The sequence below is a fragment of the Protopterus annectens genome, chromosome 4.part0, assembly GCF_019279795.1.
Source record: "Protopterus annectens isolate FY-2018-M chromosome 4.part0, PAN1.0, whole genome shotgun sequence".
NCBI lineage: Eukaryota > Metazoa > Chordata > Ceratodontiformes > Protopteridae > Protopterus > Protopterus annectens.
The window spans coordinates 156,983,164-157,011,161 of NC_056733.1; the positions used below are offsets into that span (position 1 = coordinate 156,983,164).

The 27,998-nt window shown below is 41.5% G+C and overlaps 1 protein-coding gene across 2 annotated transcripts in view; it reads right to left on the bottom strand.

The window, feature by feature from the left end:
• ELAC2 (elaC ribonuclease Z 2) overlaps nt 1–27,998 on the bottom strand; it is a 2,146,582-nt gene that overhangs the window by 1,213,959 nt on the left and 904,625 nt on the right. For both annotated transcript variants that reach the window (XM_044068145.1, XM_044068146.1), the window contains exon 12: nt 13,669–13,767. In XM_044068145.1, coding sequence (XP_043924080.1) covers nt 13,669–13,767 — 99 coding nt within the window. The remainder of the gene's footprint in view (nt 1–13,668; nt 13,768–27,998) is intronic.

Genomic DNA, 27,998 nt, shown 5'->3' on the forward strand with positions numbered 1-27,998 from the left:
AGTCTGTGATAAGAATCATGTGGTGCATTGGTAGTTTCTGGTAAGACCACTGAGCGAAGAGGAGCCATTGAAGAATTCGCATATGCATCCTTGTGAGTGGTATAGACAGGATTGCTGCCTCCATCAAACCTAGTACTTTCAATACCTCCGCTACTGTAGCTTTGTTCTTTGACATCAGCGAGCTGACGTTTTGGCGGAGAAGAGAGACTCTTTCGATAGGGAGAGGTAGAGTGGTAGTTGAGGTATCTAACTTTGTTCCTATAAAAACGGTATACTGAGATGGCGATAAGGCAGACTTTTCTAAGTTAATTGTAATGCCTAATTGATGGCAGAGTGTCAGAGTGTATTGTGTTGCCTGAGTCAATTGATGTCTGGTGGTAGCAGCGAGGAGCCAATCGTCTAGGTATGGAAACACCTGGAATCCTAGACACCTCAGGTGAGCCGTGGCCACTGCCATGCATTTGGTGAACACTCTGGGGGCTGTAGTGAGACCAAAGGGCAGGGCTCCGAACTGGTAATGATTGGCTCCCAGCCGGAAGCGCAGATGATCTCTGGAGTGTCTGTTCATCTTTATGTGATAGTACACGTCCTTGAGATCTATGGAGCACATCCAATCGCCTTTCCCTAAGAAGGGAAAAATGGACTGAAGCGTGACCATTCAGAACTTCTCTTTCTTTACGAACTGGTTGAGTCTGTTGAGGTCCAAGATAGGTCTCCAGTCTCCTGTTTTCTTTTGTACCAAAAAGAATCTTGAGTAAGTTCCGAAGCCGACTTGGTCTGCTGGGACTGGTTGGATGACTCTTTTTTCTAGTAATCTGCAGACCTCTACGATTGCTTGTTCCCTGAGATTGGGTGGAACATCTGGGATTTTCTTTATAGGAATGGGAGGGATAAAGAACAGTATGAAATATCCTCTGGAAATGATGCTTTGTACCCAAGTATCCGATGTTATGTTTAGCCAGGCTTCTGGGTACAAAGACAAGTGACCCCCAACTGCATCCAGAGCCGAACAGTCGGGCCCCCTTTCAGGGGCGCTGGTAGGACTGACAGGAGAATTGACCTCCTGTCACCCTGTTGCTGCAGACCCCCTCTGCCACAGGGGCAGCGTCTTCCGTTATAACCCCCTCCTCTGCCTCTAGAGTGGGTTTCTCCACGTGTGTCCTGAAAGGCTGCCTGAGTTTTTCGGAACCACATCCCCCCCCCTTGGGGTAGGGCCAAGTAGAGGTGGAAAAACGGACCCCAACGGTAGATAAGGCCTTGCCTTCCTGCTCACACCTGGTTAAAGTTTCCTTTACTTTGGGCCCAAACAGTGATGAGCCATCGAATGGGGTATTAATAAAGGAAGACTTAAGGGGTTCCGCAAAGGAACAGAGACACATCCAGGCTTGTCTTCGAAGAGCAATGCCCGAACTAGCAGCTCTACTCAAACCATCAGCTGCATAGGATATGAGATGCATGGACGAGTTCGCCACTGATTTTAGGGTAGCGAGCTGGGCGTGGACTTTGTCAGCCACTCCTGCAGCTACCGTACCCTGGAGAGCATCTCCTAGCTCTTTCAGGAGATCTCTCTGTAGTCTTGCAAAATGGGTTAAGTAGTTCAGTGATCGCAGAGAAAAAGTCGCTGAACTAAACATGTGCTTCCCATATCTATCCATAACCCTAGAATCTCTGTTAGGGGGATGGATAGAAGAGGATGTATCAGATACTTCCTTTTTGGTGGCTGCAGCTACCACCATGGCATCAACAGGCACTCCTTTTGTCAAAAATGGCTTGTTCACTGGGGCAGACATGAATTTATTGGGTCTACGAGGGACAGGTTCCATGGCCTCCGGTGACTCCCACACCTTACGAGAGATCTTACATGAGCTCGTCGTAAGGCGGAGACGCCCAAGAAGTGGAAGGTTGAGACCCAAAAGCCTTGAAGAGCGCAGACTCATCCTCAGTAGGGGTCTTGGACTGCCAATTGCCCTTCTGACTAATGATCTCTAGTATCTCTGCAAAGGAGATATCCTCAGAGGGGCATCGAGGGGACCCTTCTGACTCATCTAAGTCTGTGTCAGATGTCAAAGACTCCTGTGGGGAGTATAAGTGCTTCCTCTTGCACAGTCTCTTCCTGGGCACCTCCTCAGTGGGGGGATCTGGGGAGGTCTTAGAAGAGCAGGGGACGCCCTGTGGGGTTACTTGAGGCTCGGGGTCTCTACGCTTAGAGGGATCGGTAGATGAAGAAACAGACACAGGAGCTTGAGGGGAAAGGGAAAGCTGAACCGATGCTGACGTCTTTGGAAACAAAACTCTCCTCATAGCATCGAAGGCACCATGGCTCCGACGAGGAGGCGTGGACGGACCCAAGAGTACTGTCCGATCCTCCCGTACCGAAAGCCTGGGCTCCGAGCCCGAGGTAGGAGCCGAGCTCATCCGAGCCGAACCCCCGAGAGGAAGAGTCGGCACTGACAAGTCAGTGCGACTATCCTCCCCGGACCTGATGGGAGAGCGTCGGCTCCTAGAGCCCTCGGTCAGCGCAGAGGACATCCGAGTAGATGGAGCCAATAACAATGGTGTGAGTATTGGCTCCAAGGGTTCAACCACCCTCTGTTCAATTTCCTTCGGTTCCGAGAGTCCACTACGGCTCGGAGGAGTAGACCAGTCCGATTCCATGGTCTTTGGTACCGAGGAGCTGATCGGGGCCGACAACTATTTGGCAAGTCCTGGTGCCTGTAAAAGCTTCTGCACTAGCCGATCCATGTCCAAATCTGAAAGGCTGACTGAAGACTTAGCTGAATGCACCGAAGGTGCTGACTGGAGCAGAGGTGAATAAGGAACTTCAGAGACCGGCTCCAATACTGAGAGCTGGCTCTGAATCAAAGGTACACTCAGTTCCAATGACTATGGAACTGAAGACCCCCCCCCCCTGAAATATTAGCCTTTTTTGAGACCTTATCTGAAGACTTGGATTTTGAAGATTTGGAGGACGTACTAGCACCCTCACTCAAAACTTCCGAAAAAGATTGCTGTAGCAATCCCCTGTCTATAAGTTTCCTCCTTCTCTCCCAAGAGGACTCTTGAAGAAAAGGAGTGGCAAATGCTACAGGTGTTTTGGAGGTGTTTAGCCCTCAGACAGTAGACACATTGAATGTGTCCGTCAGTGACGGACATTTTCTGCCCACAATCTGGGCATTTTTTGAATCCCGATTTGGGAAGGGATTTCTCCCTATCATCCAACATACTTAAGAGAAAAAACAGTAAATTAGATCCACAAACAACCAAGCCCAATCCGGGCACGATCTATAACAGTATTATACATACATATATATATATATATATACATATATATATATATATATATATATATATACATATATATATATATATACATATATATATATATATATATATATATACATATATATATATATACATATATATATATATATACATATATATATATATATATATATATATATACATATATACATATACATATATATATACATATATATATATATATATATATATACACACACAAATATAGATACAAATATGGGGCTAAGAGGCCCACAGAAAAAGCCTGACTATTATAAGGTTTAATAGTAGAGAAAAAAGGGCTAAAGGCCCACACAAACTAAGAGGCCAACAAGGCCCTAACTTTTAAACTAACTATACTAAGTATTTAACTAGAGAGTAAATATAATAGTACTAACACACACTACATATTTTAAACAATAAAGAAAACTTTTTTATAGACTTGCTATTAATTTGTTTCTAAAATGGTCCAAGCTAACTGGATCACAGAGATCTCTCTTGCCGCGGCAAACTAGATCTGAGGTAATTCCAACAGTGCATTGTGGGATAAGGGGCTTGGTCTCGAGCTACTGGCAAACCTTGAGCTTGCTATCGGCCGTGTCGGAGCAGAAGATCGGCTCCGAACCCATCAGTGAGAATAAATGGCGAGATTTAACAACTTCACATCATCAGTTAAACAACATGGTAGTGTAGTGGTATGTAGTTTTATTTTTGCAGACAACGTACAGGAAAACTAGTACAGGTGGATCATTTTTTTCTAGTAGGTAGACAAGTTAATGACAGGCTTCTGTTTTTTAAACAGTTGCAGAGCTCTGATTATTTGGTGACACTTCTGATAACACATAAATGCTTTTTTAAACAAAATACATTATCTGGTGTCATTTCTCATAAATGAGACTTTTTTTTTTTCAATAATTTTTATTTTACATTTGCAAAAACCATAACCATTCCATATTTACAAAATGACCATATTTGCATGTTATACATTGTGGATAAAGTAGAAACATGTAGGTCATACAACATACCTAATTACAATATATACAAAGATGCTTTCCCAATTAATGTCATTATTCTAAAAACAGCACATACAAAAATGATACTTCATCCATAGTTAAGCTGTGTACTCGTGGGAATATTTCCAATTCATAAGATATGGTGTACCTGGTGCTTTATACTAATAAGATGTTTTAGGACTGTTCCCAGATTGCTCGGGCTTTCATATTTTTGTTTCTTTTGTCCAATACTATTTTATGTGCTAGTAGATGTTTAATAGGAAATTTCTTGAATTCCTCCCAAGAGATACTTACAGGATCTAACCATTTGCAAGCTATATATAGCTTCATTAATAAGAAAATCGTTATAAGTGGGTTAGCTTGTTTTCCTGAGATGTTGGCCAGGAGGATGTGTAAGAGAGTAAATTCCTCCAGAAAGACCTTCTCTTCTCTAATTACTGGAGAAAATTAAAACCTGATATGGATGACCAGCAAACAGAAAAGGCAATCAACTTAACATTGAAAACTATTCCACTTAAAAAACTCTTACACGCAACTCATGATTGACAATAATACTTATTTCACAGCAATGCTTCACAAATTCAATGCAACTAAGTCCCCATACTGTCCACACTGTAAATATCAGATTGCAGACCTAATACATGTATTCTGGAGTTGTAAATGCATTTTCAAGTTTTGGAATTCCCTTAAGTTACAACTACAAAAAATGGGGTATCAAGCAACACTAAAATGAGACATTTTTTTAATATTGTACAATATATCACACTGGAAAGTGTCCATTTTAATGCAAACTAAGCTCATTTTAAATTAAGACATTTATTTAGTATGATGAAGAGCTGTTTTCATCCTGTGGATATATATTATTGCCTTAAAACACAATGTAGTCTTTGGAAATGTTAGAATTCTATATGTCTGGCATAACTGTAAATCCAGAATGTGGATGTTGTGGATATACAGCAAGTAATATTCAACAAACTAAATAATTGCATTAAGTACTGTCTGATGTGTGTGTGGTGTTGCAATGTGTGAAGGTCACTATATACTAACCTTTCAAGAGAGTAACTGCATTAGTGGCAACTTGATTAGTTTACCTACATAACAAAGATATTTTCAGTCACATCACTGGTTTTCAGCTTTCACAGTTTTTAAATAATGAGTATAACAACCAACTTCACCCACACTGTAAAATTACAAAAAAGTCTTTTGGCTTTTCCCGGTTAGGGGTCGCCTCTGTGGACTCCGGTCCGCTCATGATTGGCAGTGGATTTTTACGGCACTGAGTTGTCAGCCCAATGCCCAACCATCAAAGAAGGCACGCCCATTCACGCTCGCACCTACCTGCATGTCTTTAGCATCACTTGACTGCGGGGAGGACATGCAGACTCCACACAGAAGGTGCTCCAGCAGAGAATCGAATGGGAGAACCTCTTGCTGTGAGGCAACAACGCTAACCTCTGCACCACCGCAGCCTATCCACACTGTAAAATTACTAAAATAGTTAAATACGGACATTTGTATATTTAAAACTCAATTCGATTTACTATTTGAAACAGAACATTACAATAACTCCCCTTGTTGAATATTCTCACCAATCAATAACTACCATAAGGGAAGTGGCAGAGGCAAAAGAAAGTACAGTTGTTTATATACACTTAACATAACAACAGATGTTCAAATTTATCACTGCTGCAGTAGCCTGAGCTATATGGGGTAAACACTACTAAGGAGGTACTGGCTTGCCAACTTCCAAAGCTTCAAGGCACCTTCGAGATGCTCAGTCAGCTTAAAGTGAGCTGACTGAAAAGGCAGGTTTGCGTGCCAAGCCCTTCAGAGCTTTCATGCCAACAGAGAAAGGGAGGCTGAGCCCTGAAAGGGCAATGCTAGGAACAAAAAATAAGTGTCCACACCCTGGCATAAACAATATACCAAAAATGGGGTGGGGGTTGGAGGCAGTAGTAGCAACTACTGCAGCAGTGACAATTCAAATATCTACAGTTATGGTAAATTTACTTACAAAACTGCACTCTGTTCATCATATTGACCATTACTGCAGTAGCCTTAGCTTTATGGGTAGTTCATCCTAACTTACTACATCTGGGAAGTGAAAGGGAAAGGTACAGAAGTTCCTGAAGAATGGTCCTAGCAAAGTCTGATCTAGACCTAGAGAAGGAATCAAGCTTGTAATACCTTGTAAACATGTGTATAGGAGGACCACGTTTACTGCTTTTAGAATTCTTCTAGAATGCAACCCTTTCCAAAAAACATAGATGAAGCCTATGCCATGATACAGTGGGGGCCTTGACCTTGCTTGGAATAGTTTTGTTGTGGTGAGTGTAACAAAAGGTAACAGACTAAGTCAATCTTTGGAAAAACACTATTTTGACACAGGTTGTCCCCTCTTCCTTCCACCACAAGAAATGATCAACTGATCCAAAGATCTGAAAGATTTAGTTCCATCAAGACAGTACTCAAGTTGTATATGGACATCCAAGATATGGAGTATGCTTTCTCTCTCATTTTCAGGTTCAGGAAAGAAATTGGGTAGATGTATAGTTTGGCTTAAAGTAAACTAGGATACCACTTTAGACCTAAAAGAAGGGTAATTTCTCAAAGAAATCCTATGTGAAAAATGAAAGAGTTGACTCAATAACAGCTTGCAACTCAGATACCCTTCTTGCTGAGGTCAAAGCAGTAAGTAAAGCAGTTTTCCATGTTTCAAGTCAGCCAGATTAGCTGGTTCAAATGGAACAAATGTTAACTTCTCTTAAAAAAAAAATAAGATCTCACCGAGGGTCCATCGGTTTTGTTGGAGGCCTCTTATGCAAAACCCTTTCCAAAAACATTTTGACATGAGAATGCCCTGAAAGAGGAGGATCCATGGGCAAACATGCAGAAATGGCGTATAATTGAACCTTGATGAAGGAGTAAGAAGGCCATAGAACAGTAACTCGCACACAAATATTGTAAAACCAGAGAAACACTAGCACTGAATGGGTGCTGGTTCTGTCAGCACAAACTACAAAACCTTTTTTATTTGAAAAATGATGATGTTCTATCAGCAGGCTTTCTTGCCTCCATTACTGCCTGCTGGATGTCCTCAGCAAACAGGTGCCGAAAGGGAATTAAGAACCTATCATCCAGGTTCAGTTGTGGTTTATTGGGGTTGGGGAGCATCAAATATCACTGATCTTGTGGGAGTAGATCCATTCTGTGAGGAAGCTTGTGGTAAATGCCACTTGCCATTTCCAAACGAAGGGAGGAAGTAGAGTTGTGTAAAATCTTATAACAGTAGATGTCCTCGTTAATGTTGCAGTATTCTTTACAAAAGGGATTCTCTGCCAACAGTAGCCCAACATCTGGCTAGTATGCCAAAGCCTTAGGATTTTTATAGATGTCATACGCTATGTGTATGCTCCCCACTCAAGGTGTAGGCTATAAAGGTGAGGTACGGACATACATACTTCAGAAATAAAAAAACCCAGAAGGAAAAGTCCAAGGAATTAGGAAAAACACGTGCATCCAGGCCAGAAAAATAGAAGGAAAGAAGCAGAGCAGAAGGGGGAGGGGGATGGATACTGCAGCAGTGAAAAGAAGGAAATCTAGTGTTATGGTAACCTTTTACACATCTGTACTATGTCCTTCTAGATCACTGTTGCATGCTTTACAAAAGTGAGAGTACAAAAGCTCAAGATGAAACTTGGGAGGAGGAAGCCACAGAACAGCCTTTAAGAAACCCATACATGATAGTTCTGGCAAAGCCAGCTCTTGCTCTGGAAAGAAATCATACAGTCAAGTTTGAGGGACAGAATGTTCAGGTGAGACTACCAGATGGGTAAGACAGAAGCTCTGGGTCAGAGTCCAGCACCCAGGGAGAGTGAACTATACGAGGTCAGAGGATGGTGAACCAAACTTGTGAAGGCCAATAAGAAGCTAGGAGGATGACTGTGACTTTCATCACATATGCTTTCTGAAGAAACTCTGGAATTGGGGCATCAGAGGAAATTTGTAAAGGAGTCCCTTGGGCCAAGGGTACTTTAATATATCCCTGAGTGACTCCCCCTCCCAGAAAATTACAGCAAAGAACTTGCTGCATTTGTTGTGGGAACAGGCTAAGAAATTGCAACAAGGTTAGCACAAACAGTTGGAAATCCACTCGGTTACTAATGGATTGTGGGGACCAATAATGAAGGAGCAGAACAGACCTGCCCAACTTAACCGCAAGAGTATTGGATTTGCACTGCTATTAGAAAGTTGGAAAGTGGTGAAAAGATATCGACCACTGCCAAACTTCCATGGCCTATCAACATAAAGGAAAAGATCTGATTCCGCCTTGTTTGTTAATGTACCAAACAACTGCCATGTTGTCTGTCTGAATAGATATCACACCAAAAGGGAGAGAGTCATGAAAGGCCTGCAGTGCTATGAAAACTGCTCTTATCTTCAATATATTGATGTGAAGACTGGCCTATGTTTGTGACCATGTACCTTGGACTCTCTTTCCCAGTGGCCTCCACCCCAGTTTGGAAGCATCCGTGGTCACTGTGGCTTGGAGGGAAGGAAGAATGACAGGATATCCCTGTAAAATTTGTGGAGATTCTAGCCACCAGTGTGTAGGAGTTCTGCAAATGTTCATTAGAATCACTAGAAAAGAGATGGGTTGTTTCTTGACTGACCATTAAAACCACCACAGTCCAGTGAAGACTTCTCATGTAGAATCTGGTTAGTGGCACATATGTGACAGAGGTTACCATGGAGTCTAGCAGGCAAAGAAATAGTCTCACAGATGGCTTCTGGCAACATAAGACTTCTTGGGCTTGTTGATGAAGTTATAAAATTCTTGTTTGAGGAAGCTTTGCTACCTGCAGTTTTGTGTCCAAAAGTTTTCCAATGAACTCCAGAGACTAGACTGGTTGTAGCTTGGATTTTTTTTTTAGCTTCAATGTATTCCCCAAGTCTACGCACAATTGGAGCAAGTAGTCCCTAGCTTGAATAAACAGATTTCTGGAAGGGGTGGTGATGAGCCAGTCGTCCAAATATGGGAATACCCAGAAACCATGCAGTCATAGATGGACTGCTACTACTGCCACACACTTGGTAAACAAGTGGGGGGCTGCTGTGGTGTGACCAAAGGGCAGTGCTCTGAACTGGATAAGACTGTCTTTCCAGCTGAAGGTGACGGTGCTTCCTGGAGTGTCTGTCCATCTTTATGTGGTAGTATGTATCCTGAAGATCTGAACACATCCAGTCGTTCTTCCTCGGTAAGTGAAGAATGGACTGAAATGTGACCATCCAGAATTTTGTTTGCTTCTCAAACTTATTCAAGTGGCTTAGGTCCCCGTTTTACTTTGGCACTAAAGAGAATCTGGAATAAATTCTGGATCCTCACTGTTCAGGGGCGACCTTCTGGATGACAGGATTTCTTAGAATCTTCCTTATTTCTGAAGTGGCTTCTTCCTTTCGTGAGGGTAGAACATCAGGAATTCTTTTCAGGCATGAAGGAACACAGTGGAAGGGAATGAAACTGCCTCTGGTAATTGTCCTCTGCACCCATTTATCTTAAGTAAGTGACATCAATGTTGTCGGGTGAAGGGTAAAGTGCCTCCTCCCCGACTACCTTCAAAGTGCAACAGTTGGGCAACCATTCAGGAGCACTGGAAAGGTTTCCTTGAGAAAAGACCCCTGAAGCCTTGGTTTTGCAAGCCACTCCTGCCTCTTGGGCAGTGTCTATAAGAGTCTCCCCTCTCTGCCTTGAGGAGCTCTTTCGCCAGAAGTCTCAAATGTGAAACCCTGGGATTTACAAAACCAAATTCTGTTTCCTCCCTTCTGGGTTCCGGAGAAGGTCCTCTGAGGTGTAGAGAATTTGATCCCTATGGCAGACAGGGATTTATCATCCTTCTGACTTCTTGAGATATTCTCTTTAACCTTGGGACCAAAAAGGGTTGATCCATCACATGGAGCACTAATGAACAATGTCATGAAATGTTCTGCAAAAAATTGCAAAGCCACATCCAGGCATGCCTTCTTATGGAAATACCTATGTCAGCTGCTCTAGTGCACCCTCTGTGACAAGGCAGACAAGGCTCATAGATGCACTGGATAATGACAGAAGTGTAGCCAACTGCGAATCAATGGATTTTCTTTGATCCGCAGGTAAGGTCCTTGGGAGGGCTATGGATATTTCCTTTGTCAAATCTCTCTAGAAACTAGCAACATGAGCAAAATAATTTAGCACTCTCACCGAAAAAGTAGATGAGGCATATAAACACACACAATGAGGCATATAAACACACACAATGAGGCATATAAACAAACACACACACACACACACACACACACACACACACACACACACACACACACACACACACACACACACACACACACACAACAAATCTATTAAATGCATGTGATTCACTATTTGGTGGATGAACATAGGCACCTTCTTCCAGAAGCTCCTTCTTAGTGGCTGTTGCCACAACCACAGAATCTACCAAAGGACCTTTGTTCAAGTGGGGATGGTCTTTGGGAGCACTTAAAAACTTGTTTGGCTTTTTGGGAATAGACTCAGCTGTGTCCAGTTCCTTCCACATCTAGGAAGAGATCAAGTCTACCATCTTATCAGCAGGGGGAACTACCCAAGAAGTAGTTGGGCCAGAAAAGAAAGCCTCAAGAAAACCGATTCATCTGGAGAAGGTACTTGGGAGGACAAGCCCCCTTTCTGTCTAAAAAGTTTGAGAATCTCTCCAAATGAGAGATTCTCAAGGGGGGACATCTGGGAGAACCTTCTCCCTCATCAAAATTAGAGTCGGGAGTAGGGGACTCCTCAGGGGAATCCAAGTGTCTCCTCTTATGCTTGTGTTTCCTGTGTACCTCTTCTGTGGGTTGTTCAGAAGAGGAGTCCAAAACTGGCAGTCTCTCTTGGGAAAGCAGACTTGAGGCTCCTGGAAACCAGTTGCCCTAATGTGACAAGCAGACTAGGCTGCAGACACTGGGAAGTCCTATGTGGGAGGGTTAGATATGGTTCCAAAAAGGTAGACCTCTCTCTATCTAGGATGAGAGAGTACTCTCTCAAAAGCCTTGAATACTGAGCTTGACATGGATCTGGGAAGCATCACTGTTAGAGCTTAAACTCCCAAAAGGTTGCTCAATCCTAGGTGCTGTTCAGCTAGGATCTGAGGCTGATGCCAGAACTATCAGGCGCATATACTTCTAGAGGGAAGAAAGCATCAGAAGACCTCAGATCTGATCTTGTCTTGTCACAGTCTGTGTCAACGGTTTGGCTCTGAGACTCTGACAGATCCAACAGGATCAGAGTCAATTTAGTCAGAGAACTCATTGGAGGCAAGGAAATATGGAAACTCAGCTCCAATGCAGATCTGCACTGGGCAAGAGTCAGATCGAGTTGTTCCAATCCAAGAGGTCAGATTTGAGATGGCGCCATTAAAGAATGAGAAGGAATGTTTCTTCTGAATTAGGTAGTGGTCAGAGACAGGAGGTCCTCTAATTGGGGTGAGGATCCACGAGGACTTGGCTAACTTCAGTGAAGTTGAGGAAGGTAGTCAGGAGTGGTACCTGATTCTGTCCTGCAAAATTGGAGATCAGAGCCTCAGTGAGATAAAAGCCAGTGAAAATCTATGTGGTGCAAGAGATCCAATAATTATCTGAGCTGATAAGAGTATTGGTTCCAAAGATCTATGAATTTTGTGCATCTGAGAACACAAAGGTGTCAGATCCAGAGATACTTCCATGATTTTCATCTATTTTTCTGCTTCCTTTTGCATCTCCTTGGGTTTATCAGACCCCTTTTGTGAGGAAGATGGAGATGGGGAAGCAACAGTAGCATACTTTCCTGCTCCTAAAGTGGGGTTTTCTCCTATGGTAGGCTGATGAAGGCCCTTTAGAATAAGCTTATTACGTCTTTCCCCAATAATTTGTTGACTAAAGGTTTTGCAGGAAGAGCATTGCAAAGCATTACATGTATGGTGTAGTCTAGGTATGAAGGCCCTAAGTAATGGACAGATTTATAGTGTGCACCTGAATTTGATAGCTTACGAGAACAAACTATATATTTTTTAAATACAGAGGGCTTACCTTACATTCTCATGGACGATAAAAAGAGAGATACAGAGAGACAGAAAGAGGAAATAACACCAGTAAAAAAACAGCAACCCTTAAGAAGAAAAAAAACTTTTTTTTTTTAAATTAAGACCCTGAAAGGAGTGAGAAAGACAGAGAAAAGGGATACAAAGGGTAGGAAACAATAAGCGGAAGCACTATAACGAGAGGAGGGATACAAAGATTAATAAAAGGTTACCCAAAAGAAATGTACTTGCCTTTCAAAGAGTTTTTTTCTGAAACATGTTTTTGACCACCATGATCTGTCAAACACTTATGGCAGCAGACAAGATATGAGGTAGCTCACTCTCTACAGAGGGATTATGGGTAATGGGGAGGAGCCTGAGCACTGGATCCAAAGTTTAGATGTGGCCAACGCCAGATCCAAGGTCAGATCACAGACCCCATATGTTGAGAAATAGACGGAAAAAAACATCAGTTCTATTGTTTTTATACCATCAAGCAAACTCTGACATTCACTTTATATATTATGTATGTATATACTGACATTATTTACAAAGTGAAAGATAAAACTCATGCATCTATTGTGTTTGCCCCAAAGCTGAGACTGAAATAGGTCTAATGAAATCACTGCTCTATCCCTATTTAACAAATTCAAAATAAAATACGCTGTACTATTACTTCCTCTCTGTGTTTACTACAAACTTTGTTGTGTATGCTGCTCACTTTATTTGCAATGCCAAGTGAATAGCTGGTGCTATGTCATTTATTTTGTTAAGTTACTGTTCGAAAACAGCATATGGTTCAAATATTTGAATATTATCAATAAACATGAATTCTTATCCTGATGTAGAAAATTAGTAATTTAATTTCAAAACTAGTTAGCTATATGAAGTCAAGTTGAAAATAACTGCACAGGGATACAACATCAACTGTATATAAACTGCTACACAGACACTGTAAAACAACAAATGGAGAAAACCAACTGTTCCAAGAAAAAAGTACATCACAAAAATACTTCCTTTAAGCCACTAAATTTGCATTACCCATTTCCTTATACAGACAAACAATGATGAGAATGCCATTTCTGGATCACACTGTGCCCCCAAAAATGTGCTGCTACACACTTACCACCTTGACTTCTAACATCATGGTAAGGTGTTCCTAAAATGGGATAAGGAATCTGCAACCACATTTTTCTACCATTCTTTCTAGCTTGTACTTCTCACAGCAAACTAAACCTTACCCTCAAGATTAAAATATAATAAAAATAGCTTACCCTTCCATCCATTTCTTGTAATTGTCATTCTGCAGCACAGTCTCAGGTGTCATGTGTACAACCAGTGAGGCAGTGTTTTCAGATGCTTCGGTCTGGTACCTAAATTATAAAGCATTACATGTAAGATGTAGTCTGCCACAAGATTATACACAAAGAAAAGACAAGTGCTCAGTAAGCAATATACCAAGAAAGTGCAGTCATGTGAGCTAGTCACTGTAACAATAGACACTAGGAGATTACTTGTCCAGTTGTATTCCATAAACATGGTATTTTCTGACACACACATAGCGAATGTTCCAGTTAAACTTAAAAAGCTTTCACAGACATGGTTGTAACTCCTCCTTGGCAAACATCAGGCAAAAATAAAAGATACAAGGACAAGCCCTTCATACCACTACTTGTTTTTTTTTTGTTAGAAAAGCTTTTAGAAGTGTTCCCTCAGTAGAGGCAAAGTCATCCTCAGTCTGAAAAAAAGAACCCTTACCCTATCATAACTAGTTTTTTTATTTTACTACTTAGTCATGACATCACTAATGTAACTCACTAAGAAGTGCAAACTGCTTGATAAAGGAGGAGGTCCAAAAACAACCCAACTGAACATCAAGTCTTCAGGGATGTGAATAACAGCCAAAAAAGGGACCAAGAGGGAAGGAAGGTTAGAGGTCACATTGCAGCTGTGACCTACTCAAGCATTTACTTTTACACGACTGAACTATTTATCATACGGATCCACCAGATAAGTAGCACACATTTTCCACAAGAGAGTACTTGAGCAAAGATAAGGAATCTTATGCGAAAGCACAATGCATAAGGAGCAAACCGTAGTAGTAGATGGTCATCACAGGGATGACCACAGCAAGTGTGTTAACTACTAGGACTTCTGTAGCACAAGGCCCAACATCTAGCACCTGAGCATCACATCCCCCCTTCTGGGTGCAGAAACCACAAGAGGCAGAAAGACCATGGGAACCTCGGCTTTCCCCAATCTATCTAAACCTGAGGAGGCCAAAGGCCCTGCTACTAACAGCAGATGAGGACAGCTTGGAGGGGGAAAGGAAAAGAAAATTGCCATCTACCTCAGTCCTAGGAAGTCCCAAGGGAAAAAAATGAAGACTGGGAGAGACAAATTAATGCAACAGTGACCCTACTTGAAAATCTAGTATTACACTAAGCTCCATACATATATAAACTTAATGTTCATCATTTGGACTACTGCAGCAGGCGTGCTAGCTATTAAAGATTCCCAGAACTTCGAACGATAGGACAGACGTGTAGGGACTACAGTAAGAATTGCATAATGACTGCAGCAAATCTTGTCCTGTCTATATAGGTGATATGCAATCTATAATGCGGACAGAGGACCATGTTGCTATGTCTGTTATGGATTTGAAGTCACTCCTATTAACAATGCAAAAACAGCCACTGTGCCTCTTGCCATGCATGCCCTTACATGGCCTTCTAGTTTCCTGATATTAGTCAAGTAGCAAAAGGAAATATAAATGTGCCAACCATTTTGAGTAGGTCTACTTACAAACTGGTCTCCTTTAGTTGCAAAAGATGCAAAGAGATGGTCTGAGCCTCTTAAGCTGCTGGTTATGTTGCCTATGAACAATGAATGAGTGCAAAATCCTTTCCCTTTGTTTTGCAGATTATAAAAGAAGACTAGTAATTAGACCGACTCAGAGAGATTTCTATTACCACCACTGACATAAAGGAGTGAATTATACAAACTAGCCTCATCTTTCCAAAAAACAGGAATGCCTCTTTGCACACCACCACATACAATTCACAAATTGTGTTGACTACTGAGGCAGTAAGCAAGACCGATTAACATGTCAGAAAGTTTAGGAATCTATTCCCACTAGTTCAAAAAGTACCAGTGTGAATTTTTCTAAGAGATAATTTATACCCCCTGCAGAAATAGTGTCATTTTTACACGGTCTTAAATGAAAAATTCCCTTAAGGAATTGTTGACTGGCGGTAGAGATGCTAATGAAGTCCATGAGCATGCAATCTGAAAGATGTACCCTCACTAAGACATATGCAGGCCTAATCTGAAAAAGTATTATCAGAAGCACAGTATCAAAGACATTATTGCAGAAACGGGGAACTTGATTCTTTCTCTGGCGTTTAAGGGAAACCCAGATCCATTTAGCTAGGTAAGATTTCCTGATGGCAAACGTCGTACTTCAGCTCATAATATTAAGCACGGTCTCTGTGAAATGGGGCCAAAAGAGGATCATTGTCACATTTTCAATGCTGGTGACTGCAGTGTCTTCAGATATGGGAGTATCAATAGCCCCGTTGTGCTGTGTTAAATCATCCACCTAATAAAGCAGGAAGAATGGTTTCTTCCATGCAGCATTCATGAAGAGGGGAAAGCAATGATGCCTGAGAAAAACAGTGACATTAATAGCATATTTGGTCCCTCCATCATTAATTTCTGAACTACCATGGACAGTAGGGGGACTGGAGTGAAGACATACAAAAACAGGTTTACCCAATTGAAGCTGAATGCATACACGTAACTAAGCCTCTCTGTGTGGTACTCTGCAGGATGTTTTCTTTAGCTGCATGTTGCTCAGAGAAGCAAAATACTCTTATTTCAAGCATTGCACATCTGTGGATCAGCTGAAGAAATACATCCCTGTCCAGCTTTCATTTGTGGGATCTGCCTCTGACCTACTTACCTGACTAGCCAGAAAGTTTAGCAGAGATGGGACACCGGAAGTGCTTAGATACACTGCTGTCTCTAAGGCTATTTCCAAGCAGTCACTGGCAGCCTATACAAGGGAGTATGCAGGATTTCCTCTATGCTTATCTACCATATCACCACTGTGTTTGTCTGCTGTTAAGTATAGGATTTTTGGCTTACACATGGGTTTTAAAGCCGAGAGAGCCTGTATCACTGCCATCATTATCTTTACATTGATAAGTCTCCTTTCCTGCCTTTGTCCCAAGTGCCCTGGACCTTAAGCTGTATTTGACATCGCTTCTCATTGTTTTATTGGTTGGGGCTTGTTTGAAAGGAACTTGAATGTTTCTCCACATTTGTCATTTCCACTATTTGTGTTCCTGCTAGGTGACACGCTGGATAGGGATCATGTCCTCCAATGACTGTGTTGGCTCCAGATGGTTCCGACACACCACTGGAGCTTTCTTATAGTCTTGTTAAAGGTTCCATCAGAACCGCCTATGTCATGTACACCAAGGTATGTAAAAAAGCCCTTGCAGTAACAGATGCCTTGGAAATACCCTAAATGTAGCTTTCAAGGGACACCATCTTTCTATTAATATTGGAAAGCCCTATGGTCATTTGTGTCAGAGAGTGAGTCCCTAGAAAATTCACAGTTTTGTAAGGATTCATATTTGACTTAGAGTTACTGATGTCAAGATCCAGAGTTTGGTATCAATGTATGGCAAATTACAGTGTCCCCTGTAACCCAAACGGGAATTCAGCTTGATCAGGCAGTCATCTAGATATGGGAAGATGTAAATACTCTTATTTTTGCAATATGTTATAACTGCTGCCAGAAATTCTGCTCTAGTCAATCCAATGGGCAAAGAAGTAAATTGGGAGTGAGCCCCCACCTCAAAGCTGATGAAGCATAATTTAGTTCCTGTGAGAGGGAAGATGCAGGCATGCATTCCTTAGAGCCAAGATGACCACAAGTGCTCAAAACAGCAGGAAAGTTAAAATGGCCTGCAAAGTTAGTATTCTGAATTTTGGAAACTTCAGAAAGGCATTTAGTTTTCAATGATACTCTTTCATGTGTATCAATAATGGCCCTGAGTAGAGCTCCATGCCTTGCTCCTTTCCTGGGGCTCTCCTTATGACTCCATGTAGTAGTTGTAATTCCATTACTGGTGTTGAGGGCTTGACATAATGGTTAAACATGTTTACCTAATACACATAAAGCAGAGGGTTTGATTTTCACCTTTGAGGGAAATTAGCTACGTTTAAAATGGCCCAGAAGAGCAACTTGCCTAGTACTTACCTATGAATCTATGAAGGATGGTACCAGAACTGTTTGTGCCTTCGAAACTTGTGGAATATTTCCAAATTTTGGTTTTGACAGAACCTGTAGGCTGTATCCTTGTGCTACAACCTAAAGAGCTAATCTATCATGTACAATTGTTTCTCCACAGATCTGAGAAGTGAGTCAGAAGGCTTAATGTCTTGCAGTCTCGCTTGCTTCAAGGAAGGATTTTGTCAATATCTGGGCTGTCACTGATAGCACAGCCTGCTCTTTTAAAGTGCAGTTCCTGTCCTAAACTGGAATAGAGAGGTGTGAAATAACTGCTTTACAGACTACACAATCATCAACTTCTCTGTCTGAAACACTTAAGACTAAACAGTAGCTCACTGTCTAATGGGGAACTAAGGATTTGCACCTTGACATTCTCTGACAGGGGCTAGAGCCACAATCTTTCATTGCTTCTGATGCATGACCTCACTGCAGTCACCCTAGCTGTGGGCATCTGCGGCATCATAACCATATCTGAGAGCATGTTTTCCCACCTGTGAAACAAAGATTTTTACCTTCTACAAAGTGTCAGTACCCTCTATTTTATCCTCAAATCACTGAGGAGCTCATGCTGATGTTTATTATGACAGTCTCAGACTTAAAGCCCTGAAGACCAGGGTTGCTACCATACAAGCTTTCTTCACAAAGGGGTCCAGAATCTTGTTTTCATGGTCACTGGAACGCATGTTAGAGTTTGAATCAATTTAGATATACCGTCACTAGATCCACAAAAACTACTGCTGGATCAACCAACTGGGTTCTTCTGTAAATATTTGGGAGAATCTTGAACCCTGTAAAAACGGTCAGGCTTTCAAGAGGCTAGCAGTCTCAGTTCCACTGATGCAGTTAAAAAGCCATCTTGAGAAGTCTCTAGGACTGGAAGTATATACATTGGCTTAGAAGCATCCAAACCCACAAAATTAAAGTAAAATCTCTGGGTATCAGAGACTCCTGTTGCTATGCATTTGAAGTGATCCTTCATTCTATAGAGAGATGTACACAAACAAGACTTCCACTGATGGAGAGGCAGAAAACATGATGTCTTCAGTATCTGCATCAAAACCAAGGTGGGAAGACATCCGGAAAGTGTAAGCCAGGTCAGAATGTGACTTTCTCATTCTTTTTACTGGATGGTACCATCTGACACCAACAGCTGCTCCCACAGCAGTTGCAGGGTATAATATTAAGTAGTGAACCAACCTGAACAGAGCCAGTGGGAGAGGCAAGGGAATACTTGGTGTACAGCTAATGGCAAGGAGGATGAATGAGCAAATGTCTTATGCTTGGAATAATGTGTTACCTCTTGTAGGCATGACCATTTCAGAGGTCTGTAGACAAGTTTGTCTCCTATTAGGAGCATTTGGGGATGGGGGAGTTAGACAATCATGGTAGTTATAGTTGTGGCTGAGAGGTGGAAAGGCCTTCCTGGCCACCCTCTATCCTCTTGCTAACATTTTCTTTTGAGGAAGTAGAAAAGGACTTGCATGAACAGGTTACTCCTACTGTAGCTGGATAAGGAGGAAGGGTGTAAAACATGTTTAGGCGACAGCATTGCTTTCCCCCTTTCCTACATCTTTTTGAATATATCATAAGTCTGGTTCCAAAGAGTAAATCTGCACAGGGCAGCACTAGGTAACTACACTCTGCGATGCTTGCAAAGGGACTGCATCCTCCTTCATGAGCTCCTTAAAGTACTGATCCCAAAAGAGAAGCTCTGGATGATGCATTCACAGCATCATACCCACATTTTATAGCATGTTTTCCTATTCCTGAGGTATTCATGACATTCCAAGTCAAAGCAGTATTTTTGGTCTCATCCGACAACACCCCCACAACATTCCCGCACTTGTTTAAAGACATGATCTTGGAGCTTAAAAATGTGGGTCTGGCAATTGAGAGCACTGAAAGTGAGGGATGCATGAGCATACACCTTTTCCACACATCTATCTAGCAACCTACTCTCTCTATCATTAGTGTGTGTGCTACAACCTGGACCCAGTCTAGCTCCCTTTACAAATTCCAAGAAAGTGCATTTGCATATGCAAACTTACCATAACGGTAGATATTCGAATTACCACTGCTGTGATAGTACTATGCTATATGGATTATAGCCTGCAAGAATAAAACAGCCAGCCTGCTTCAAAATCTTCAGGGGACCTTCCACGAGCCCAAGCAGTTAGTCAGCTTGAGATGAGTTGACTAATGAATTAAACCCTGAGCCAGACCTGATACCTGGTAAATCACTCCTGTCCAAAGGAATCTGAGGAGGAGGAGTAGCTACAAGTTTAATTTTCTGCTTCTTTTTGGCAGAAAAAATGGGGTAAACAGTGTTATGAATAGTGGTAGTAGCAGCAGCTTCCCCTGGGAGGGGTACAAAATTCTGATAAAACAGATAAGTCTTCTCTGTTCCCTCTACCAAGACTGATAATAGTGGCTTTCCCTTGGCCAAAGAAGGGACCCCCAACAGCTGCGGAGGATGGGGATAATCCCCAGTCCATAGTGGCTGTTGGTGCTACACCAGAGAGATCTGGGGTTAAAGATGAGTGGTATGAGTTAGAACTAATGGCCACAGCGGAGTCACCAACCTGCAGCTGAGACAAACTACTAGCCTTCTGTGGTGGCAAAGGCTGTTTGCTTAACTTTTTCTTTTTGCAAACATGGGACCGAGTTTGTTCCATTGTCACGTCAACAATGGCACCTCCTTCTTGGGGAAAACAAGCAGCAAATAAAGGCAAATATTTACAGTCTTAAAGCCATGTTTTTCACAGAATGCAGTAAAAGAATTTAGCCGGTCTCAAAAAGTAAAATAAAAATTCCTCCACAGAAAAATTTTTTTTTTAAATAACCTTTAAACTAGCAGGAAATAAGAGACATCTCATTTAAACATGACAGTTCCTTTGAAACAAACTCCTAGGTTTAAAATAACTTTACTAAACTGGAAAGTGTTATCAAACAAAAAAAAAGAAAGAAGTTATATACTCACCATAACGTTTCACCAGCATTGTCCATTTTCATTCTTCCTCAACTAATGGGTTTGGATCCAATCCTTCGGATCTGACTTGGTCGTTGCTAAAGCTCGTTGCAACGAAAAACTTTTGAGCTTCTCCCTTACCCATAATGCATCAACTCCAAGTACCTCAGATCTTGTTTGCTGATTTTTAGTAGAAAGAAATATTTACAGTGCAGTCAAATAAGGAAAATAGCTATATCTGGAGCTCAATACAAAGGACTGTGATATCCTCTTACCACTTATTCTTACTGAAGTCATCAAAGGATGGGGGTTGGTGGGTGGGGAGTTAAGGAAAATGAACATGGACAACAGAGATGGAACACTATGGTGAATTCATAACTGCTTTATCTGATGTCAATTTTCATTCTATCCTCAACTAGTGGGGCAGAGCCCCCAGCTAACTAAGATGGGTATTGGAATATAAGCATACAAAGCACTGGATACTGTAGTACATCAGAGGTGTGGGGGCTGGATTCGTATAGAGGATAAGGGATATAAATGATGAACACTATAGAGAGAAGAGAGAGGTTTAGAGGGGTACTTAAGTTGGGGGTGCTTAAGTTGGAGAGTGACAAGGGCATTCCCATTTACAAGACAGATGAGAGAACAGGTGAGAGCTGAAATTGTTATGGTTGGATAGATTGCGTAGGAGGGAGGTAACAGAGTTCCATTGTTTAGCTATGGAGCAGGATAGCAGTAGTTGGCCAGGAGGGCTAGAGGATTTGTAGAATTATAGGAGATTTTGGTTCGCGGATCTGAGGGAGCGGTTTGGTATGTAGGGTTTTAAGGATGTAGAGATAGAGGGACAGTTTGCAGGTTTGAAGATGAGCTTGTGGGCAGTGGTAAGTTGGAGGTATCTCAGGTAGTTTGGTAGTTCGAGCCATTTGAGGGTGTGCAGGGAGTGGCAGTGATGTGATGAGTTTTTGTATTAGTTGCAAATTTGCATATTTTGTGGTAACAAGACTCGAGTTTCGATCAAAGGCCTAGCTGGAAATTTATGAATAGGGGACACCATACATAAGAGGGGATAAGGAAGGTTGATGCAAGAGTTTGTCGGGTAGAGGGGCTGAGGTAGCGATTGTGTCTGTAGAGGAAACAGATTTTTTGATGGGTTTTCTTGATTGAGGAGAATATGTGGGTGTCAAATTTTAGGTCTTCATCAATGATGATGCCTAACAGCTTGGTATAGGGAACGACTTGAAGGGGGTGTTATTCTGGCTAAGTATGGAGAATGAGTTCTTGTCAATGGTGGAGTTTCGTGAAGGTGTAAAGATCATTAGTTTTGTTTTATTAGCGTTTAGGACCAGGTGGTTGGATTGCATCCAGGTTTCTGTTTTGGGGAAGGCTAGCTGGGTTTCTAACAGCAGTTCGGAAGGCAGGAGGATGAGCAGATGATAGTTGAGTCATCTGCATACTGGATGACTGAGGATTCAGGAACAGAGTGGTGGAAGTTGTTGATGAAAATGTTAAAGAGTAGAGGACCAAGAATGGAACCTTGTGGAATGCCAGTGGGTGTAGGAAGGACGGGAGAGGTTGATGTTTTCCATTGGGCAGCTTGCTGGCGATCGGACAGGTAGCTGGAAAACCAGGCTATGGTGGTGGGGAAGAGATGTAGGGTTGAGAGCTGGGATAGGAGTAATGTGTGGGAGATGGTGTCAAATGCCTTAGAGAGATTTAGAAATAATGTAGATACAAATTTGCCAGAGTCGCATGCTCAGTTGATGGTTTCAAGGAAGGAGAGGCGAGCAGACATGATACTGTGGCCAGGGCATAAGCCGTGTTGTGTAGGGGAGAGGAGATTATTTAGGGTTAGGTAAACGAGTTGTGCATGGATAGTTTTCACTAGTATTTTAGAAAGAGGAGAAAGTAAAGCAATGGATCTGAAACTGGTGGTGTCTGTGTTTTTACCACCTTTGTGGAGTGGAATGATGTAAGCGTGGTGCCAGATAGATGGGACGTAAGTTTCTTGTATGGATCTATTTATAAGAATAGAGATGGGCTAGGCTATGTTTTCAGCAGACAGTTTGAGGAAGGTAGATGGTAGATTATCAGGTGCATTGCGGCAGGGTTTTAGTTTGAGAAGACTTTTGTTTAGTACTTGTGGGGATAGGTGTTAAGTTGAAGGGGGAGGAGGGAGGCTGATGGTTGGGTGTATGGGGGGGCAAGAGGGGGTGGGGTTTGAAGGGGGTGAGAGAAGGATGCAGATAGTTTTGCAATACAATCTATGAAGAAAGATGAATTCGGTGGCAGTTTCTAGGTCAGTATGGTTGGAGTTTGGGCAGGGATTTTCTTTATTACCAGGGTGGAGAATAGAGGAGACCGTGTCTCAGACTTTTTTAAGGTTGGATGAGTGCATGGAATGAAGTTTTAAGTAGTAGGCTTTGCGGTCTTTTGTTATTAGTTTTTTTTGTGGAGTTTTGAAGTTGCTTAAATTCTAGGAGTGAGGTAGGGGTTTTTTTGTTTTTGATATTGTTTCCATTTTTTGTCTCGCTGGCACATAGTAAGTTTAGTTTCTTTTGATAGCCAGGGGCAGGGATTGGTTTTGAGGCGCTTGGTCTTGGGGGGGGGGGGGCTTGCTGATTTAGAAGGGTGAGGAATGACTGGTTGAAGTAAGATACGACACTACGTAGTGGAAGGGTTTTTAGAGAGGTCCAGTCAGTATGCTTTAGACATTCTGAGAAAGTATGTGGGTTGAAAAAGGAGAGGTTGCGGGTTTGAATGTAGTGGTGCTGTTTTTGGAGAGGGTAGGTGGTCCGCTGTACATACCTTTACTAAGCACTGCAAGGTGGATGTCATATCCAGGGCTAGAGCTAGTTTTGAAGGTTGCATACACATATATACATGTACATACATACATACATACATACATATACACACACACGTACAGATTTACTTTCTCACCCATCGGGGCTGCCTCACCCAAGCATTCAGTCCCACAAACTGACTGCATGGTTTTACGGTTTCTCCAATTCTGATGATGTTTCAATAGTCCAGGTGGTCATTCCCAGGTGTACACATATTGTCTTCCTCTCACAAACCTTCCACTATAAAGGCTTACAAAAGTACTTAAAACATTTTCTGTTTGGGCTGTGAAGAAAAATATTGATCCCTTTTCAGCCCCACCTCAATCTTTCTTGGATATCCTTGCACATCTCTTTCTGGGTGGTGCCAGCAATTCCGCTGTTAAAGTGCAGTTAGCTACAATTTCTTCCTTCCTTATAGGGGAAAATCATACCCTCATAGCTTCCCCTAGAATTTTCAAGACCTTCCTTCGAGTTATATTTATACTTTGACCTCCTCTTAGAGATCCAGTTGCTCCATGTGTTTTGCAGGCCCTGACTGGCCCTCCTAAACCTGTTGCAAAAATTGATCTGAAGGTTTTATCCTATAAGACTTTACTTCTGGTAGCTATCACTTCTGCCAGGAGAATTTTTAAGCTACACACCTTATCCTTCATAAGGGCAGAGCATCTGTGAGAACCAACCTGTCTTTTCTGCTGAAGGAGGCTTCTGAATCATCCATTAAACAGTCCATAAATCGTCTAGTTTTCTTTCCAAATGTCTCAAACAAGGATGTACATATTATATATTTACTGAATGTGCATTGTCAGTTGCATTTTTATCTACATTAGACAAAACCCTTTAGAAAATCTGATCAGTTATGTGTGTCCTTCTCCAGCGCTAAAATAGGAAAATCAGTGTCTAAAGTCACTATCATGCTGGTTGAGACTGCATTTTTTTTTTATCAAGACAAGGGTATCCCTCTCCCTTTCTCCCCAAAAGCTTACTGTACCTGATCTGTGGCTTCATCTACAGCTTTTTTTCTCCTGTGTTCCAACTAATGATATATGTGCTGCAGGTACCTAGTCTAAGGTTCATAATTTCATCTCTCCTTACAAATAATATATGAAGTCCATATATAGGGCCTTCTTTGGTTCACCTGAGCTCAGGAATATCCTTCTATGAGGCTACCCTAGCATAGTAGTAGCTGGGGACTCTGTCTCATCCATTGAGAGACTGACAGAAAACATAACATCAGATTCTTAAAGTTATGTACTCACCATGATAGATCTATGTTGTCTGTTTCCATCCTTTCCTCAACGGCCTTCCCACCCCCCCCCCTTCCCACCATCCCCCTCCATGTTTTGTGAAAGTATACTTTTGTTTACAATATATTCACTCTGAGGTCAATCTAGCAGACCTTGCTGTTGCTCCTGAAGCTCCTGTCTTTTTATCTCTCTCTTTCCTTATACAGGTTATTGGTATTTTTGTCAAATGCACTCTTAGGTTGCTCACACCTAGATTTTCCAATTTCCAATTCCTCTTTTGGACAGGCAAACTAGCTTGAGTTAGCTTACTTTTCTCACAGGGATTATGGGTAGGGGCAGAAGCCTTAGCACCAGATCTAAAGCTTGGAAGTGGACACAGCCAGATCCAAGACCCATCCATTAAGGAAAGGATGGAAACACACAACACAGGTCTATCATTATGGTGAATACATAACTTTAGTTTATCTTACACTGCGGATCTTCCTTGATGGGAAATGTGATTTCATTCATGCTTCCCACCAATCAGTTCTGGGTTCTTTTCAGCGGACCTGAGTGCTACTCAGTACTGTTGAATGTAGTGATGTCATACACCACATAACAAGTACCCTTAACCACTAAGCCTGCCATTTCTTTTCTGCCACATATACATAAAGATCTTGAGCGTTTAACACCTTGGCGAAATGTTCTCACATTAACTGTTTTAGGTACAGATCTGCAGTGTCTCTCTTTGGTCATCTTTACTAGGCAAAAGCTGTACTAGCAGTGCCTTTGCTATCTTTGGGAGGACAATAAGGTGGAACTGTACTTTAAGCACTAGCAGTTCAATCCTTTCACTCACTTAATTGTAGAAGAGAGAGAGAGAGAGAGAGAGAGATTCCTGGCCCAGTTTCTTGTAGTATGACGGCAGTGGTTGAAATTTCCTTACACATGGTTCATTGTTACATACCCAATACTTAGTTACATCACCATCACAAAGACCAGAATTTGGTTAGAGGGCAATAGCCTAGTCCTTTTGGAAGTAAGCAAATGTCCCAGTAGCTTTCCTGTTTCTGCAGTTGTTCTCACTCAGTGGTTGGGGGTGAACTCTGGTTCTAAATTGTAGAGTTCATTCTCTGTTCATGCACTCAAGAGCTTGACCATACAGTAGCCTTTGGCTTTGATACAGGACTTTAAGACCCACATTCCTACCTGAGGTATGTTCGGTGATACAGATGCTGCAACAGCCCCGGGTTAAGCCAGAATTACATCTATAGCCAACCACAGGTTTTTGGTATTCAGAACTGCGAGTCCCTCTCATGTTGCTTCCCTGAGCCCAACAGGACTGCTGTCTCAGATTATTTTGAGCCTAGGCCACAAGTCACCCCACATCAGATATCACTGATCCAGGCCCAGATGTTAGGCTAGTGTTAGATATCTAATGAGACCTTAAGGTTGTGGGTGTGGACACACCATTTTTAAGAAATATAACCTCATACCATTGCTTAATTCTATGGATGATTCCCATCTGACATATTTGATAATTTTCTTCTTTTTCTGTAGTTTCTGTGACTTGGGACTTTCTGTGACACACAACAGAGAAAATTAGCCCAAAAAGACTGACTGTAGTCCGCTACAACCACTTCTATTTGATTTTATTTTAAAATGTATTAAGTAAGTAAAGGACTGGTGAGGTGACTTTTCTTAGCCATGATCCAGGTCACTAAACCAAGGAGAACTATAAGACAGATAAACAGATAAGGAGGTTAGTGATGCCATTCAAGCAGTAAGTATGTTTTTAGCAGGTGGGAGGAAAGCAGAGTACGTGGAGAAAATCTATTCATTTGCAGGGAGAGCATGCATTTTGCATGTAGACAGCAAGTGCAAGTCAAGACTGAACCCTGTACTCCATAACTTCGAGGCAATAGTCTTTCAATTAAACTACCATGCTGCCCAGAGATGTATTTGACGGCTTGATTGAAGATGTACTAACAAAAAAAAAAATACAATAAAGTAAAATAAGAAAACATGAATTATTGCTGACAAAATGTTTCAGCTGAGTAATGTCGAATGTGAAGCCCTTGACGAGGTGAGAACTAAAATGTGTGTCTATATATCTACATATATATGTGTGTGTGTGTGTGTGTATATATATATATCTATATAGATATAAAGATATATACAGACATGCATATAGATATATCTTTCTCTCTCTCTCTCTCTCTATATATATATATATATATATATATATATACAAATACATATATATATATATATATATATATATATATATATATATATATACACATACATACATATATATACATGTACACACACACACGGATCCCCTTCATTACACTGACTTACCATAACGTCGATTTTCATAAAACCAAGACCACAGTGCTGAATCCTTAAAATCATGAACTACTGGATCATCATATTTTCTTACTGGGCACTTGGCCACCATGGTGAACTTTGCCCTTTTCTCCACTGTAGTGCGATCTCTGAGTTGGTATATTTAGTTTGGGGGGGGGGGCAAAGCCACCCACTTCAGTGGGTTTAATTTGCCTAGGTTTGTAATTTTATTGTTGGTAGCCAACTGGTAACTTTCCCGGTGAGAAAATATGATGTTTGGGAGTTCATTGTTTTAAAGATTCTACACTGTGGTCTCACTTTTATGGAAGTTGATGTTATGGTAAGTTGATTTAATGAAGTAGATCTGTGTGTGTACACATATATATATATATATATATATGTGTGTGTGTGTGTATATATTACATATACACACACAAAAAAAAAAAAAAATATATATATACATATATATATATATATATATATACACACACACACACACACACACACACACACACACACACACACACACACATATACACACAGGATATAAAAAAGTGTACACAATCCTGTTAAAATGCCAGGTCTTTGTGATATAAAAACATGAGACCACAATAAAGAATTTCAAAACTTTTCTCACCTTTAATGTGACCTATAAACTGTGCAATTCAATTGAAAAACAACTCTTTTAGGGGAAAAAATATAAAAAATAAAAACCGTACAATAAACGGGTTGCATAAGTGTGCACACCCTTAAACTACTACTTTGTTGAAGCATCTTTTGATTTAATTACAGCATTCAGTCTTCTTGGGTAGGAGTCTATCAGCATGGCACATCTTGACTTGGGAATAGTTGCCCACTCTCTTCCTTGAAAAAGTGCTCCAAATCTGTCAGATTGCGAGGCCATCTCTTGTCC